The 17,658-nt window shown below is 41.1% G+C and overlaps 2 protein-coding genes and 1 non-coding gene across 3 annotated transcripts; 2 read left to right on the top strand and 1 right to left on the bottom strand.

Annotated features, from left to right (window-relative positions):
• Positions 1–150: 150 nt before the first annotated feature.
• On the bottom strand, positions 151–223 carry trnaa-agc (transfer RNA alanine (anticodon AGC)). The gene has a single exon. It is a non-coding gene; the product is annotated as a tRNA-Ala (tRNA).
• Positions 224–440: 217 nt separating this feature from the next.
• rabif (RAB interacting factor) lies at positions 441–3,119 on the top strand. Its single transcript, XM_077602090.1, has 3 exons — positions 441–562; positions 1,015–1,158; positions 2,263–3,119. Exons 2-3 carry the CDS (start codon positions 1,015–1,017, stop codon positions 2,509–2,511), a joined length of 393 nt encoding a protein of 130 aa, XP_077458216.1. The 5' UTR covers positions 441–562; the 3' UTR covers positions 2,512–3,119.
• Positions 2,285–17,627, top strand: kdm5ba (lysine demethylase 5Ba). Its single transcript, XM_077602086.1, has 29 exons — positions 2,285–2,345; positions 3,161–3,221; positions 4,209–4,538; positions 7,033–7,110; positions 7,177–7,299; positions 7,410–7,580; positions 7,850–7,975; positions 8,066–8,159; positions 8,242–8,339; positions 8,418–8,576; positions 8,715–8,834; positions 8,920–9,078; positions 9,314–9,495; positions 10,317–10,479; positions 11,150–11,269; positions 11,346–11,540; positions 11,751–11,932; positions 12,231–12,355; positions 12,455–12,605; positions 13,321–13,441; positions 13,520–13,875; positions 14,403–14,541; positions 14,622–14,801; positions 14,927–15,085; positions 15,312–15,731; positions 15,812–15,887; positions 15,979–16,166; positions 16,244–16,498; positions 16,596–17,627. Exons 3-29 carry the CDS (start codon positions 4,386–4,388, stop codon positions 16,731–16,733), a joined length of 4,431 nt encoding a protein of 1,476 aa, XP_077458212.1. The 5' UTR covers positions 2,285–2,345; positions 3,161–3,221; positions 4,209–4,385; the 3' UTR covers positions 16,734–17,627.
• Positions 17,628–17,658: the final 31 nt, after the last annotated feature.

Below are 17,658 nucleotides of genomic sequence, written 5' to 3'. Positions count from 1 at the left end.
TTGTATAGCTGACTTCTAGTTTGTGTTTATTACAATTTCCCCCAAAAAATAATAATAGCATACGATGGCCTCACTTCAATTTAAACGATAACAATATTTGGACAACATAGGCATTGGTAAATAAATATCACAAGATGAAGGATAAAAATCTGGAGGATGCGGGCATCGATCCCGCTACCTCTCGCATGCTAAGCGAGCGCTCTACCATTTGAGCTAATCCCCCATTCCTGAACCATTCTGTGTTCAATTGAATATAAATATACACTTAAACAATAACAATATAATATATAACACGTTCGACGTCTCGCCTAGTTTTACGTTTTCTTTGTTTCTATTATAATTCATCAGAGTTGGAAGTGGGAGATCGATAACCAACGAAATTCATTTTTAAAAGGACACTGACACGGGTATGAAAACGGAACAAGTATGTATGAGTTTCTAGACGAACCCGTTTAGTGAGTGGACCGAAGTGTCCAAAAGCAGCCGGAATGCGCCGCTTGCTTTAGCGAATCTGTATTTTTTTTTACATTGTACGTAGTCATCCTCTTCCCACTCTGCTAAGGTACGTGTCTTTACATAGTTATAAATAGGTTGGGGATTTTCCCCTCCCTTTTTGTATTATTACCGGCTTGGAGCATTATCGTGCGCGTAAATAAGAGGGAAGGAATTTAAAGTGACACCGACATTGTTTTTGTGTTTTCTTTTAAAAACAACGATGAATTAAATTGTATTTGTACGGGTTATGTCTATATTCGCATTTTTTAAAGACGGTTCAAGCATATATCCGGCTTGTAAATACCGAGAACGCTTTTAATTATGGTATTTCTCCTGTCATCCTGTATGTACTTAATTTACGAAGTGCCACGCCTCGCCGATGCTTTCCTTTTTGACAGCTAGTAAATATTGCGGCAGAGCGAACAAAAAAATATAACCACTACATTCTGCCTGTCCGTCCATAACGTCCATTCACTGATCTGTTTTCCTTATCTGTCCTAATTGCTTTTAATCCTCGAGATGGACCACAATCCAGAGACTAAAGACGTCATAGACCGGACCGACTTGGTTTCTGAGGACGGGAAAAACAGCAAGTCTGTCCTTTGTCAACGATGTGGATCCAAGGTGCTGTCCCCTGGAATGGCCGTGTTAGCAGAGAAAGAGGTATTAGAAAATGGCCAACGTTTGGGCTCAGAACCCATAAAGTCTAGAATGGTTAGAGCAATTATTCAGATTGGTTTGCACTTCCATGTACGAAGGCAAATTAACATGAAAAAATGCCATTGTTAAATGCTTGCCATGTTATTTTTTTCCAAGTCTCATAGATTTCCCTAAGGCAGCCTTTTACTTGCAGTTATCACATTTTAAAACTAATTATTGTTTTAGTAAAGTACAACTGCAGCATGCCCAAATAAAGACTTCCAATTTTGGGTACTTGTGTATTTTTTTTACACTTAAAATTGTTGACATTTTTTTTAATAAAGGGCATTTCAGAATCGTATAAAAATAATGGACTAACACGTGCTACTGCCTTTCATACAGACGCACTGCTTTTTTGGACAAACAAGGTCCACCAAAATGCTGGAAGTTCAAAATAAACAACAGTCAACCTCCTCACTCCCATTTTTTTTTATCAGCGCTAGCAACATAAGCACACCTGAAATTAGCCCTAAGACAAGAAAAAAACGGGTATATTGAAGATTGTCAAACAAACCAAATTCACGAATAATGTTGGAGTAGCAATTTTATTTTGTGTCGTCACCAAGAACAAAGCGAGTGAGACTTGGAGCCCTCCCCCCAGCCATGAACGCTTAGCAACATGGCAAAAAAAGTTGAAATTGCAACAATTTAATACTTATCAGATAAAGCTGGGTCGCAAGCTTCATGGCCTCCTTGAGAAACAATGGGTTCACATGCTTCAGTTTAAGGTCTTTTGATAACAACCTAAAAAATCTCACTGTAGTCAAAGCATTACTCAACACCTCAAGGCCATTCACTCGTCCAAAAGACTCTGTGATTGAGTGAAAACACATTGCCAAAATTTAGGTGAAAAAGAGGGATGGGTAAAAAAATACACTCACTCAACACATCCAATGTTTGACTACATATAAACCCAATAACAATAGCCGTAATATTTTTAAAATTGAAAAAAGGTCAGTTACCTCTGTTTAAGACGCAACTGGGAAAGAAAAAATGAAGTCACATTGTAACACCAGTGTCACAGTTTCTGAGATTTATATGTTGAGCCTATTTATCCTGTCATTTCAGTTTATCCTACCGTCCATGCGGAAAAAAAGCAGCATCGGCGCCACGGATGGCTCAGTGGACAGGGACACAGTAACTGCCCACTGGTTAGTGGGGGATATGTTCGATTTTGAGAATGTGGGTTTCACAAACGATGTGGGGAGAATCAAGTTTCTCATCTGTGCAGACTGTGAGATTGGACCAATCGGCTGGCACTGTTTGGATGACAAGATAGGTTACTATGTTGCGTTAGACCGAGTGAACCATGCTTAGTTTTAAAGCTTAACAGATAAAATGGATAAATGTGAGCTGTCTTTTTATGAATTTACTTTCAGTACTGACCCCGAAAAACACCCATTAAATTTGTACTGTAAACGTCATTACTGTTTTCACTTACAACACACTGTTATTGTGCTCTAATAAAAATAATAACTTTCTCAAATTCAAAATGATACCCTGTATGTGACCTCACGGTCGAGCTTAGGTACTTAAATTATTATTATTAATCATGCCAAACACACGATGGCAGACTATTCAATACTACACTTAGTGTTATTATATTATGTGATGACAAGTAGGCTTTTTGTGTCCTGATAATGACGACAGGGCCTATGTCCGATTATTATTATTATTATTATTTAGTCTAAGTGTATATATAAGTGGTCATGATGTTGTTTGTGGCTTGTTGTTGATGTGTTGATGGCCGTTTTTAGCCATGGTTGGTGCAAATTATGCGAAACTTCACGGCAATAATAAGCACTTTGGAGAAAACAAATAGAACATTTTAATTCTTCAGTTGCTAAATGACATACACCTAGCCACTGGATCACATTGGTTACAGCAATTGTATGCTATTAGATAAATTGAATTTTTGTATGGTAGCAATTTTAAAACTGTTGTGTGTTTTGTTTGTTATTTTCAGATGAAAGTAAACTGTACACCACTTGTTATCGTCATCGTAGACGTAGGCCCGTTCTACACAGGTAGCCTACTTTTATGTTTACCATCATAGTTATAGTGTCTCTTTGAATTTGTGATCATTGTTGTCGTTTGGTTGCTGTGATGCTGTCATCAAAAGGCTAGTATATACACCCTTTCGGCTAAAATCCACCAATCAGGGAAAAGACTATAAGCTCAGTCTTTGATACAATAGTTGTCAAAGAGCAGCAGATCCATTGAAACAATGGATAGACTGAATGTGGGATTTGAAACATGTTTCAATCCAAAATGACAGGATTTAAAAACACAGCCAACTGTTTCTACTTAACACGTCACGTAAACACGTAAAACAAAATTATTTATTTAACGGGTTGCCAATATTTCAATACATTTCAGTAATATTTCTATTTTAATGGCCTTCGTGTCTTGATATAACATTTAGATCGTAGTATATTAAAATATATATGAAAAATATTAAAATATTAAAAGAAACAGCTGAAGTGTGATTCGTGCCTAGCCAATCAGGGCTCTCCTTTAGACCATTTAAAAACAAAGATCCGGTTGTGGCGGATTGATATACAAGGTGAGTTCGATTTTACAGTTGCATAGTGTTTCTATTATTTCTGTCCAGCCGGGCGGAGTTAAACAGGCCCAGCACTTGCTCGTGAGGCGGAGAATCTGTCATGTCGCTTGGTGTATAAATCAAACATACACAACAAGGAGTTATATCTTCTGTACACAAACCACGGAAATAATAATCCTTAAATAGAAATGCAATGCGCACATAAGACGAAGCACAAATAAACTTCGCAGTAGTTAATTCCGTCCGGCTTTCAAATAAGTGACTTCTAAAGTATACAACTCATCCCGTACGGAATAACCAATGTTTTTTGTATTTTAATTGATTGTACGACATAGTTACACAAACCACAATTGAAATGATACTTGAACGTAAAATCAATGTACAGTTAAGTTGTTTTTGTTCGGGGAAAAACGCTTGTAACCAGTCATTTGTGTGTGTCTACTTTTAGAAGCGGAAGCACATAGTCTTCGACTGTTAACCAGCTCACTTCCAACTAGATAATTCGCCCGTGAGTTGAATGAGTGTAGAATGGATACGGACTGAAATTCTGGATTACAAAGCGAACAAACTGAGCGTAGGCGACCATTGAGCATCATTCAACGAGCATCCCAACAAAGATGCAAGAATGACTCAACCTCATCTGAATGAGTTCATTCCTCCCCCGGAGTGTCCTGTTTTTGAGCCCAGCTGGGAGGAATTTGCGGACCCGTTTGCCTACATCAACAAAATACGACCCATTGCGGAGAAAACTGGCATCTGTAAAGTCCGACCACCACCGGTAAGCCCCCTTTTCAGATGGATCTCTCTTTTCTATACTTGTGTCGTGACGCTTGGCTTGAGCGTTCGACCAGGAAAGAGCGTCAGGTCGCAGTCAAACTTGTTTTTTTAGTCAGCTTTTCAACATGGCGGAGTAGGGGTCTCGAGAGTTGAATTGGCAGCTAGCTGTGTATTTGCTAGCCGTCGCACTTAATCACTAAACCCGCTTGGATCGTGAAAAACACCCTGTATATTTTTATTTTTGACACCGTAAACTGCCAAACATTTGGCCCCGTTGTTATTCGAGTTGGGAATATATGATTGAAATGGGCAAGTTTTTATTTACAGGTTTGGATTGATATTGTTTACATCAAGGCTCAGTGAGTGAGTTGCTTCCTGGACTGTTGTCCGACGTTGACAATATTTTTCTTGCTATTTTGGCTATTTGGCCGTCCAGATTGGGTAAATCCTGCCCGTCTTGTTTTAGTTTCTAATAATCGGCTGTCCGGTTGCGACCGTATTATCGCTACGTGCTCGGGGACCAACTGTTTATGGAGAGAAGGAAGCTTTACCACAATGACCACATTGTTAGTCTTTTTTTTTTTAAAATAAAAATAAATAAATAATCATAAACACACGTATTCAAATGTTCTGTAACATTATTTTTCTCTACGTTTTCTGTTCGTATATGTGGCGTTTGTTTTAGTCTTGTAGCTTGCGTACTTTGTTCCGACTGGATGACGATTGTGTCCTAATAATTTGCTCGGACTTGGCGAATGTCGGGTCTTTGAAAGCAGCACGAGCTGGTCTTTGAAAGCAGCACGAGCTAGTCTTTCATGTCATTTAGCGAATGTTGTTCCTCATGCTTTGTGTTGAGCATAATTCGCTGCTTTGACAAGGGTGTGTCCACGCCTTATTTGCCTACAAATGAAATAAAACTCCACATTAAGCTGAATTACATTGATAAATGTGCAATTGGGTGGTAATTACTAGTTCACTGATTATCAAACGCCCCTTTATTAGCTCATTCATTGTGCCTTTTGACGCCCTCAGTTTGTGAATGCATAATGTTGTATCCCAAGGCCTCATTCCAAATATCCTGTATGAACTCATTGGCAACTATTGGGGATGGATGGTGGATGTCCGACCCATTAGATCTGGGAAGCCTGGCAGTGAATTATTATGTTACAGTGCCATTGACGGCGTTAGATGTGGATTCCATTTGAAAAAAAGGGGGTGGGGGCTTGGCTCAGAGAAAGATCGCTTTATGGGGATATTAAAGAAATCATTGCAAACTACCACATCTATCTTAGTGAAGGAATAATGTTTATTTTATTTTTTTTAACTACCACAACAATCTGTTGAAGCATTTCCAACATGTGTAAAAGATTGTCCTAAAGTGGCTCTGAGTAATTTGGGGCACATTGTGGTGCAACAACTTCTATTCATGAAGGAATATATAACGCAACAATAAACATCCATTTTATGTAGTTAGCCTATAACTGACAATGATGGTTGGCCTGGTGGATGAGTGGTTAGCACGTCGGCCTCACAGCTTTGGGGTCCTGGGTTCAAATCTGGGTTATTTATTTTTATTATTTTACTCATTAACATTTATTTAAAAATTCAGATATGGGCGGAGTTTAACCTATGGTAGCATTACAATAAAAAATATTATGGATTGTAAGAATCGGTGGTTAATTTTTTTTCTATTTATTAGGCACTTTGTAGGTTTGTTTTAATATTTTGAAATTTATTTAAAAACAAGTTGGGCAAATATGGTATTAAGTTTAAAATACAGTTTTATGAATGAAGGCTTTAAATCACATGAAGATGACAAAAATATAATATAATGACATTTTACTATGAATTCTCAGGCCAACATGATATGTGTTTTTGTGTTCAGAAATTTCAAACTGCAAAAGCCACTACCAATAATTTTCTTGCTTTACAGGGTAGACTGTTTTCTAGAAACCTTACTTATTGTTATTGAGCCCTCACAGAAGCAATTTCCATCTACCGTGTGCTGCCAAAGCCACCTGTATTTATTTTAGGCTCATATGTCCATGCAGGACTGGGAGAGCACATAATTAGAAAGGTGCATCTATTTTTTTTCTAACAAAGGAAAACATTTCATATGCAATAAGCTTTGATCCAAGTGAAACTAGTTTTTGGAAATTGTATCATCCAAACCATGACATATGCTACAGTCAAACATCAATAAAATTGACCAGTTCACTTTTTTTCCCTTAAATATTTTGGCAAAAGGGCTGTAACGACACACCAAATGTAGCGTTATCATGCGAAACTGAGTTTATCTTCCTGTGTCTTAACTCGTTACCCGCAATAGATTCCTTCCAGTTTACAGCAAGTCATGTGGTCTGCTATTAGTTTTCAGCATTTTGGTTAAAGCAAAGAGAGTAGGTACAGTGCTGTCATTAGTAAGTTATGTTTAGTTAACCTCATTATCCAACTGAATGTCTTTGTATTTTCATACTTTTCCCCCCGCATTTTAGGAATGGCAACCACCATTTGCCTGTGATGTTGAAAGATTGAAATTCACTCCACGAATTCAAAGGCTCAACGAGTTGGAGGTATGTTCTCACAACTTCTATGTTTAACAGTGATGTTACCAATTAGAATTCTATGTTTCTTTTTAGGCACAGACAAGAGTGAAGCTCAACTTTCTGGATCAAATAGCAAAATTTTGGGAGTTTCAAGGATGTACTCTAAAAATCCCTCATTTGGAAAGAAAGAGTTTAGATCTCTACCAACTCAATAAGGTGCCTTCACATTCTTGCTAGCCACACCGTAGCGCTTCACCACACGTGAACGAAAAATATCCTTACACGCCAATGAAACTTTCTAAAAGACTATTCGGTACTCTGTTCAGCTGGTGAATGAGGAGGGAGGTTTCGATGCTGTCTGCAGAGAGCGGCGCTGGACAAAAATCTCTGTCAAGATGGGCTTTGCTCCAGGCAAGGCGGTCGGCTCCCATCTGCGGGCGCACTATGAGCGGATCCTCTACCCCTACAATCTATTCCAGACTGGAGACAATCAGCCTGTACGTGATGCCAATTGAGTTATTTGTTGTGCCCGTTGTTTAATTTGGAGAGGCGATAACATGTCAGCGTTTGGCTTTTTGGCCGTCTTTCTCAGTGTAGATTGAAGACGTAAGACAGTAGTATTACTGTCAATGTCAGTGGATAATTCCATCACGCTTCTGTGTATTTTAGATATTTTTTTGATAGGCAAACCAGACTTGTTTTCTCTAGCTAAATCACACTTTATCAATAATCATTCCTTTCTTCCATGTCACTTATATCATTGCAGAGAGCCACCTTAACTAATGACACTAAGGATAAGGTGTACACCCCTCATGACCTGCCACAGCGCCAATCTGTGCAGCCCATCGAGAGCTGCAGCATCGCTCGGCGTGCAAAGCGGATGAGGGCAGAAGTGAGTGCAGCGTCGTCGGTCTTTTGAAACATTTCCTCTTCCTCTTTGTGGCACGTTTCCCCTTACATGTCCATGACAACTACTCTGCAGAGAAGCTATGTTAAAAGCGAAGCTGGACAAGTTCGCATGAATCGTCCCAATCTCAGGAGGAGAATGGGAACTTATGTTGACAAGGCAGAGCCTGGTAAAAACCACATATTGAGATGTTAATAAGAGAAGATAGTGAAAATTGGAAACAACTTACTGGTATTTCATTCATGTTTCAGTGAGCTCATTGGTGAAAGAAGAGCCTCTTGAATATGAAGTTACTGAATGTTGTGAAGAAAGGATGTTAGATAACAGTAAGAATGGTACCACACCTAAAGTAAGTATAGCGTGTCGTATAGCTAAATTGTTGTTTTTTTCCGGTCCAAAACATCTTTCTATTTTTTTAACCTTTCAGGTGGAGCAATACATGTGCCTAGTGTGTCACACTGGAAATGAAGAGGACCGTCTGTTGTTGTGTGATGGCTGTGATGACAGCTATCACATCTTCTGTCTCATCCCCCCGCTTCATGAGGTTCCCAAAGGAGACTGGAGATGCCCCAAGTGCCTAGCGCAGGTGGGGGGGGGTTGCTTTTTTTGCCTTGGGGGAGCCACACCCGGATGCAATAAACATCTCATTATTTGAAAAACAACAGTTAAGCACATTTCCAAACAGATGGATTATTTGATCGTTGTGTCTGTCTTCATTTCACAGGAATGCGGAAAACTTCAGGTGGCTTTTGGCTTCGAGCAGGCTAGCAGGAGCTACACCCTGCAAACCTTTGGAGATATGGCCGATTCCTTTAAATCAGATTATTTCAACATGCCAGTTCATGTGAGTGGGAATGTCTGTCTACTCTACTCATCTTCTCGATTACACGAACGCCATATGAGTTTCTTCATTTCTAAACATGTTGTAGATGGTTCCAACTGAGCTGGTAGAGAAGGAGTTTTGGCGCCTGGTCAGCACTATCGAGGAGGACGTGACTGTAGAATATGGAGCAGACATTGCCTCAAAGGAGTTTGGGAGTGGTTTCCCTCTAAAGAACAGCCATTTTGAAGTGTCTCCAGAGAATGAGGTACAAGCTGTTTTGTCGCTAAGATGATAACAGCCTCCCACATGAATTTGCATGTTTTTTTTTTTGGTTTCCTGTTATTTCGTCACTATTAACAGTAATGGTGTTATTGTCATAGTTATTGATTGATTAGAATAATAGTTTTGAGCACAGCAGATGATGAAAATCACTCCCGACGTCTTTGTTCTAACCAACTCATGTCGTTAGCACTAGTTTTTAACTTTTTTGTGTTTTACAGCATTACCTAACAAGTGGCTGGAATCTTAACAACATGCCTGTGCTGGATGCTTCAGTGCTGACTCACATTACAGCTGACATCTGTGGGATGAAGTTACCCTGGCTCTATGTGGGCATGTGTTTCTCCTCCTTCTGCTGGCATATTGAGGACCACTGGAGCTACTCTATCAACTACCTTCACTGGTACACTTACACTTTCACTGTAATGTATCCTGTGGATGGAATTCATCTGAAACTTTTTTTTTACATTAATCTGCAATCAATGTTTCTTTAAGGTAATGGGTTCCAAGCACGGTAGAAGGTGGGACTTCCACCGACGTTTAAAGGGTGGTGGGCTATTTCCGGCTTGCTATATTTGTTGAACACAACCAGGAAAATGAACACAGATTGTGAGACTGTAAATGAATAAACACAACATTGTGGCCTATTTTGATGTATTAAACATTTAGTTGTTTAATATCTTGTTTCTTTAGGTCTCATAAAATTGTTATTCACTGTCATGTGTTTACAAGTATAAATGTAACAGCGATCCAAAATCAATCTCATGCTGGACTGGCAGCTGCGATAAACACAGTGGTTGTTAGAAAGATGTTTCTTCTGCTTTTACTTCAATGTTTTCTTTGCCTTCCCTTCTCATATCTGTTAGCAGATATTCTATCATGTTTGTTTATTTTTTTGCAGCCAAAAAGCTCTACTGGACTTCAAATAGATTCAAATAAATACAAATTGTGCTATGACGTAAATAGGGCACGATGTTTAAGTGCTTGGTGTTCTCTCATATTTTTTGGGGGGTCGAGTTGGCAAATACAACTAAAGCCAATATAACAAGACGGAACAACCATCCTTAATATCGCCGCTTCAAAGTCCAGCCTCCGCTCCATAGTGCTTATTATGAATTACTTACTCGAATGTTTTTGTAAAGCAGTGTTCTTAAAAGAATGGAAAAAAATATTCTTTTGTTTTGTAAACAATGGGCTTTTTCCTTTTTCTCTTTGACTATGCAGGGGTGAGCCAAAGACCTGGTATGGAGCACCAGGTTACGCTGCGGAACACTTGGAGGGGGTCATGAAGAAACTAGCTCCTGAGCTCTTTCAGTCACAGCCAGACCTCCTTCATCAGCTCGTCACCATCATGAATCCCAACACGCTGATGAACAACGGCGTCCCGGTAGCTAGCTTAGTGTTGCTGAGCAATTTTTAACAATAATGTCAGTGTGACAAATCTGTGAACAGTCGTATCAGTCAGCACTCTGCTGTTAATTATACGTTTGGCACTACAGAGCGCACCTTACTATAAATAACACTACCTAGATTTGAAAAACAATAGCATTAATGTATTTTATTAATTCATCTTTCATACTGTGCGTCCTTGTAAGGGTTGCTGGAGCCTGTCCCAGCTCACTTCGGTCGAACGGCAGACTACGCCCTAAACCGGTCGGTCACCAGTCGGCCACAGAGACAGACGACCATTTCCACTCATAATCATACCGCCACGCGTGGGAATCGAGCCCGCGCTACCCGCTACAACTCTATTATTACAGAGTGACCTATTATATTCCTATAGTAGGCCAAAAAATACACAAAAATAAGTGAAGTGGTCTGACCCAAATTCATGAGTCTAGTGTCTAGTGCGTGCACATGCACAGTTGAAGACATAATCTAGCATTAAATTAAAACAATGCTAACAGTTTTCCGATATCTAGCTACCTAATTTACATTGGTGTTTAACTACAATAGTCTGCTTCGTGTGTAGTCAATACTGAGTGTAGTCCTATCCAATGAATACAATTCCAAAAGGAAGTGTTTTATTCATCAATCTACCCTTACCTCCACTGTAGATCTATCGCACAAACCAATGTGCAGGAGAATTTGTCATCACCTTTCCCAGAGCATACCACAGTGGATTCAACCAAGGTTTCAACTTTGCTGAAGCAGTTAACTTCTGCACCATGGACTGGGTAAGCAGCTCAGTACGAGGTCAAATGTTTTGTAGCCATCGTTGAGTGATTTATTTTAATGTCAATTTTCTTTTAGATGCCCGTGGGCCGAGGTTGTGTGAAACACTATCGCCAGTTGAATCGGTATTGCGTCTTCTCCCACGACGAGATGGTCTGCAACATGGCCTTCAAGGCGACTACACTGGATGTGGAACTGGCCTCTGCTGTGCAAAAAGAAATGGCTGCCATGGTCCAAGAAGAAGAGGAACTTCAAGAGAAGATCAAAAAGATGGTGAGATGTTTTTCATTGTGTGGTCAACTGTTTAAAAGCTGATTTGAGCACAATTTAACCATTCATATATACTGTTGAAGAGAATCAACCCCTTTCTGTTTTCTGCTTGCACAGTACAGTTAAGGACTGTGTTTGATGAAATCTTGTAGTTTCCCCTTCAATAACTTTTTTTACCTTTCCACTCTAATGACAGTAAATCTGTATCCCCAGGGTGTGGTGCAAAAACGACAAGTAGATTATGAGCTGCTCCCCGATGAGGAGCGCCAGTGCTGCAAATGCTGGACCACCTGCTACCTATCAGGCATCACTTGTGCCTGCAGTCCTAGCAAGGTGGTCTGCCTGTACCACGCCCAGGACCTGTGCTCCTGTCCACTTAGCAACCTCGTTGTCCAGTGAGTTAAGTCACCACAGCAACTGAATGTGAACACAAGTCAGAAATCAAAACAAAAAATATTTTGTTTGTTTGATTTCCTGACAAACTCTTTATTTTTAACTTAATTTAAAAGAATGTGGTAGGTTGTCAGTAATATCTGCATGGTTTTACAAAAAAAATAAAAGTTCAAAAAACTCAATTTGTTTTTTTGCATTTAAAATTGCACTCTCTTGAATGACTAACTTCTGCCAATGATATTAATGGATATGATAGTTTAGAAGAGTGCTTTATAATCTCCTGTCTTCATTTTTCCCTAGTTACAAATTTAAAATGGATGAGTTGTACCCCATGTTGGAAGCGGTCAAGCTGCGTGCAGAGTCCTATAAGGAGTGGCTTTGTGCTGTCCAAGGCATTCTTGAGAAGAAGGAAAACAACAAAAGAGGTTAATTCAATTTAGAGCATGGTCTGCTGATAATGGTCACACTTCATAATGGCTGTGCAATTATTTGAATGTGGTATAATAATGACAATGTCTGCTTAGGTCTGGAAGAGCTTCACAGCTTGGTGGAGCAGGCAGAGACAAAAGGATTCCCACAAATCCCCCTCTTGGATCAACTTCGTGTTGTTGCTTCAGAAGCTGACAAAGTAGCTGTTGTGGCGCAACAACTTCTCAATGGAAAGAGGCAGACGAGGTACTTCTTTTGTAACAATTGGATTCAAACAGCCCACAGAACAAATTACTTTCATGTAAATGATGGTTATATATTATGGGTATTCACTTGACTTATAAAAGTGTTAACCACACAAAAAATGAGTCATCAACATCAATTATAGCCATACAAATATACATTGTACTGATAGACTTGAGCTTAGTAGCACGTCATAATTGGTATTAATGCCATGTGATCGAATTTGATTGGCTAAAATTGAGCCGCCATTGTTAAAATGTCTGCGATCATGTCCACCGACTTCCTAATAATACTTTTTTTTGTTTATATTTTTTCTCCACTGTTTCACAACAGAAATTTTTACTTTTTAAAGTCATTGAGCAAGTAATGTGCAGATTGGTGTTGTCTAACTATAAATCTTTCAAGAAAATCAGTCACATGAATGAGCCTACCAAATCTGTACTTCCTACATTATACTTAAAGTTCTGGTGTAGATCATTGGCAAGCATCTCACAGATCATGTCGTGGTGATTTTGCAGAGAGGTTGCTGAGCCTGTATCTTTACTGGAATTTGCCAATACTTTGATCGGATTTTTTTCAATCATAGTATAGTCGTATCAATGTGCTTTCTCTACAAACAGTCATAGTACTACTTTACATCCTATATTTGTTAAATTTTCCTCTTAAAGGCTTCTTTAAATTTATAGGCTTTCTTTTTTTTTTTTTTACAATTTTCCAGGTATCGCTCTTGCGGGGGGAAGTCTCAAAGTCAGAATGAGTTGACAGTTGAGGAGCTGCGGTCTTTTGTCCAGCAGTTGGAAAACCTGCCATGCAATATCAGACAGGCCCCTTTATTGAAGGTTGATAACCATTTGAGTTTTCGAGCTTTGCTGTTTCTCAGATCTTCGAACCTAACGAGATTTGCACGTGCCTTTCAGGACTTACTGACCCGGGTTGACGAATTCCAGCAACGCAGCGAAAAGCTCCTTTCCGATGAGTCGCCTAACTCTGTCGAACTTCAGGAACTCCTGGATCTGAGCCTGGGCCTGGACGTCGAGCTGCCCCAGCTGCCTCGGCTCAGGGAGAGGCTGGAACAGGCCCGCTGGCTGGAGACGGTGAAGCAAGCCAACGGCAGGCCGGACGACCTCTGCCTGGATACCATGAGGAGGCTGATTGATCAGGGGGTGGGTTTAGCCCCTCACAGCTCGGTGGAAAGAGCCATGGCTCGTCTGCAGGAGCTCCTCACTGTCTCGGAGCAGTTGGAGGAGCGAATGCTCAGCCTCATGAATGCCAGGTGAGAATGTGTTTCCAATCAAAAACAAGATCAAGTTCCCGTCCATTGAATACATGAATAAGCCGGGATTCAAGTAGTCATTTGGAAGCCTTGTGTTCATTCCGTTCGCCTTCAAATACGTAATTGTTTGTTTATTTTCTATTTCATTTCCTGGCTCCATTAAAGCATGCTTCTCAAATAGCCACAGGCACAAAAGTAGTTAGCTAATGTTTAACGAGTAGGCAGGACAAGGTGAGATACTCGGATTTATTCGTCTTAAATTTTACTGGTATTCAAAAATGTCTAAAGACAGCTACTTTGTCTTCTTTCAGGAAATATATATATTTTTTGTTGCTCTTACACTTGAAAAATATGAAGTTTTGTGTCTTTTTATCTTTAGTAAACAAGTTTTTCCACTAGGATGCACATGATCAAAAATGTTTTTAGCGTTTTATCATTTCGTCCTAAATGTCCCGATGTTTAAGTGACGAGAAATAGTCACTTGGGCAACATATTGATTGAGCACATTTTTGCGTTTTTTGTCACAGTCCATACCACAGTGTTGAAACACTAGACGCCGCTGTACAAGAAATGGAAAACATCCCCGCTTATCTTCCCAATTGCCTGCAGCTGAAAGACGCTGTAGTCAGGGCAAAGGAGTGGCTGCAGGAAGCCGAAGCCCTCCAGGTAAAATGTCGGCTTGCGGGAAAATCCCACCTGAGAGAAACCAAGCTTGCTCTCTAAATGTTGCCTTTGCGCACTTGTAGCTCGGGGGCCGTATTCCTGTGTTGGAAAGCCTGTCTGAGCTGGTCCTCAGAGCAGAAGGCATCCCAGTGAGACTCGATCCTCTCAGCCGACTGGAGGCGCTTGTCAGTGACGTGCAGACTTGGAAGGAAAGTGCTGCCAAAACATTCCTACTCAAAAACTCCCCTTTTTCTCTTTTAGAGGTATGGCGGGTGTTTTTATTTTCGTTACTTGGATTCACCGTTTGCTGAATTGAATTGAATGTGACTCCCGATATGAGAAGAATATTATATCCCTTATATCTACTCCCACATTTTTGCATTTCAAGGTACTGTGCCCAAGATGTGATGTAGGAGCTGGGCTTCCTAGGTCAAGATATAAGAAAACAAAACAGGGAACACACATCAGTAAGAGATCATCTGAAAAGTTGGACTCTCTGTACGACGTGGAAAAAGCTCTTTCCGAAAGCAAAAACTCTGCCTCTGCTGTGAGTGCCAGTCTGTTCTGTCTTGCAGTCATCTACATCTGATTAAAATATCATTGGAAATAATTTTATTGCAGGGTATTTAACATTTTATTTAATGCAATGAGATGCTGCCCCTGCCAATGCGGACATAGATGTATTATGTGTCAACCACATACTATTAGTCCATTAAAAAGTGCCATTTTAATGACCCTCATGAAAACATTGCATCTTGCATCTTCCTTCGCAGATGGCCACGCTTGATGACGTCCGCGAGAAGGAGATCGAAACCTTGTTAGCTCTGAGGGTCTGCAACGAGTCCAAGATTCTTCCTGCCGAGAACTACTGTGCACTTAGCGTTTGTGTTTGCCTAAAGGCGCCCTCGGCGGCCATGGTGCAGTGTGAGCTCTGTCGCGAGCTTTTCCACAGCGGGTGCGTGGTAGAGAGCGCGGACCTCAAGTACGGTCAAGTCTGGCTTTGCCCCTTTTGCCAGCGTTCAAGAAAGCCACCACTGGACAAGGTCTTGCCCCTCCTGGCGTCACTTCAAAGGATTCGGGTCCGACTGCCCGAGGGAGACGCGCTACGCTTCCTCATCGAGCGGACGGTGCAGTGGCAGCACAGAGTTCAGCAGGCCTGTACAGATGGACTGCTTGAGGAAGTGTCAAGGACGGTCAGTGGACGGACCGAGGAGCGTTTAAACTTGCCCACGCGGTGTTATTGCTTCTTTTATTTGACATGTCTTTATTTCAGGGGAAAAACCGATCCAAAATCACACTCAAGGGCGCCTGGTCTTTTCATACAGAACACCAGTGTGTGCCGTCCCAGGGTGAGTGGAATCCAAAGTCGTGTGTATTTCATGTTTACGAAATGAGTTCTGAAAGCAAGCAAGTGTTCATAACATGGTCACCTTTTCCCAGGACTCAGCCCTGAGATCGAAGAGCTCATGGTGGAGGGGTTCCTACTGCAAGTCACACTTCCAGAGACCGAGCAGCTTTACGCCTACCTGCTATACAAACTGGCTCCCCCGCCCGCTCCGAAAGCCCCTTGCAGAAAAAGCACAGATGACGACGAGCTTCAGGCGAACAGCGCGAGGCACCGCAAAAAGGTAGCGAGTCATTTTGGAGCCACAGGCGAACACCCCTCCCCGCTAAATCACCCTCGTCTTTCCCGATCATCATTTAGAGCGGAAGCTCGAGCCAGAAAGACGCGTCGGGCGTGGAGAGCAAAAGGACCAAACGACGCAAGGATAGCGGTGATTCCCAGCATTCCGGAAAGGCCAAGAAATGCTGCAAGAAGAAGTCTAAGAGGAGACAGAGCGAAGAACGCAGGAGGAGTTGCTCCCCGCCGCGTGCCGTGTCAGAACCCGCGGCGTCCGATTCGGATGAGGACTACTCGCTGTGCGCCGCGCCGTGGTGCAGAGAGCCAGAAGGAGATGAGGTGTGTGTGTGTGCACTTGACAACTAATCACAAAAGACTTTGGTTGGTTAGTTTTTACTGTAAATATCCTGCCTGTGTTTCTTCTTTTTTCCCCCAGTTAAATTGGGTCCAATGCGATGGCAGCTGCAATCAGTGGTTCCACCAGGTCTGCGTGGGTCTGTCCGCTGAGCGCGCAGAGATGGAAGACTATATTTGCATAAGCTGCACACAGCCAGACTTTGACAGAGGGGACTGAAGGCCGAAAACAAAAACAAGGGGCTTTTTGCAGGATGAGCAGATGAATTACAGCACGTAGCACTTGAAGTGCACTCTTGAACTCTCACCCCCTTTACCTAGTGGCTTGCCCTTAGCGATCACGGTGCTAATCGCTCGTCTCTCACGTTACAGCTGGCTGGCTCGCTTCAACCTTTTTTTTTGTCATGTGGCTACTTCTTCAGCCAATAAGCTAATCCCTTCCGAAACGTTCCAGAATGAACAGTGCAGGGACTTTTCAACCAAAAGGGGAAGTTGAACACACCAACCCAGTCGTATTTTCCAGCTGGTGTCGGAACCACGTGAAAGTTCAGAGTAAATATTCATCAGAGCAATAACTGAACTCCTACAGTTCCGGTTAAATTTCAGCTGAGCTAAGGCGCTCCATTGCATTTTTGAAGTAAACCCATTGTAAGAATTCACTTCTTGGATCTTACGATGTTGCAAAACTGTTCAGGTAAAACGTCAACCACAAATGAGTTGAATTAGTGCGCGGCTATTTACTAGAGTTTGGGGGTGCAGAGGCTTTTGGGGGTGGAATATTCACCGTTGTCCCTTTACACGTCTCGGCTTGATTTTAAGACAGTTTCCCTTTTTTTTGGTGACGGGGGAGAATTAATTTCTGTCAAAGTTCCCTGAGACTCGAAGATGTGCACAGAGGGAGAACGGACTGTCCGACATTCAAGGAATGTATATTTTCTTTTTGGGTGGAGTTTCCCTAAATGTTTGGGTTGAACATATTGTGTTGGATTTAGATTTAACACAGATTGTCTGATTTATTCGCCACTGGTGTGACAGTTTTCTGATCCTTTGGCAAAATAATATAATTCATATGTTGCAGTTTGCAATTTAAAATAAAAAAAGTTTGTTCCCAAAAGTGTGGATTGCTTTTTATGTTGTTTTTAAAG

Source organism: Stigmatopora argus, chromosome 6 (genome assembly GCF_051989625.1).
Source record: "Stigmatopora argus isolate UIUO_Sarg chromosome 6, RoL_Sarg_1.0, whole genome shotgun sequence".
NCBI classification, from domain to species: domain Eukaryota; kingdom Metazoa; phylum Chordata; class Actinopteri; order Syngnathiformes; family Syngnathidae; genus Stigmatopora; species Stigmatopora argus.
Note: the sequence above shows the minus strand (reverse complement) of the source record. Positions and strands in the feature narration are given on the sequence as shown.

Bases quoted from the DNA above. Each gene is read 5' to 3' on its own strand.
- kdm5ba (XM_077602086.1), top strand. From the start codon at position 4,386: ATGACTCAACCTCATCTGAATGAGTTCATTCCTCCCCCGGAGTGTCCT. The intron at 13,876-14,402 runs GTGAGAATGTGT...TTTTTGTCACAG, and splicing joins CTCAGCCTCATGAATGCCAG to TCCATACCACAGTGTTGAAA. The intron at 16,167-16,243 runs GTAGCGAGTCAT...ATCATCATTTAG, and splicing joins GCGCGAGGCACCGCAAAAAG to AGCGGAAGCTCGAGCCAGAA.
- rabif (XM_077602090.1), top strand. From the start codon at position 1,015: ATGGACCACAATCCAGAGACTAAAGACGTCATAGACCGGACCGACTTG. The intron at 1,159-2,262 runs GTATTAGAAAAT...CTGTCATTTCAG, and splicing joins CCGTGTTAGCAGAGAAAGAG to TTTATCCTACCGTCCATGCG.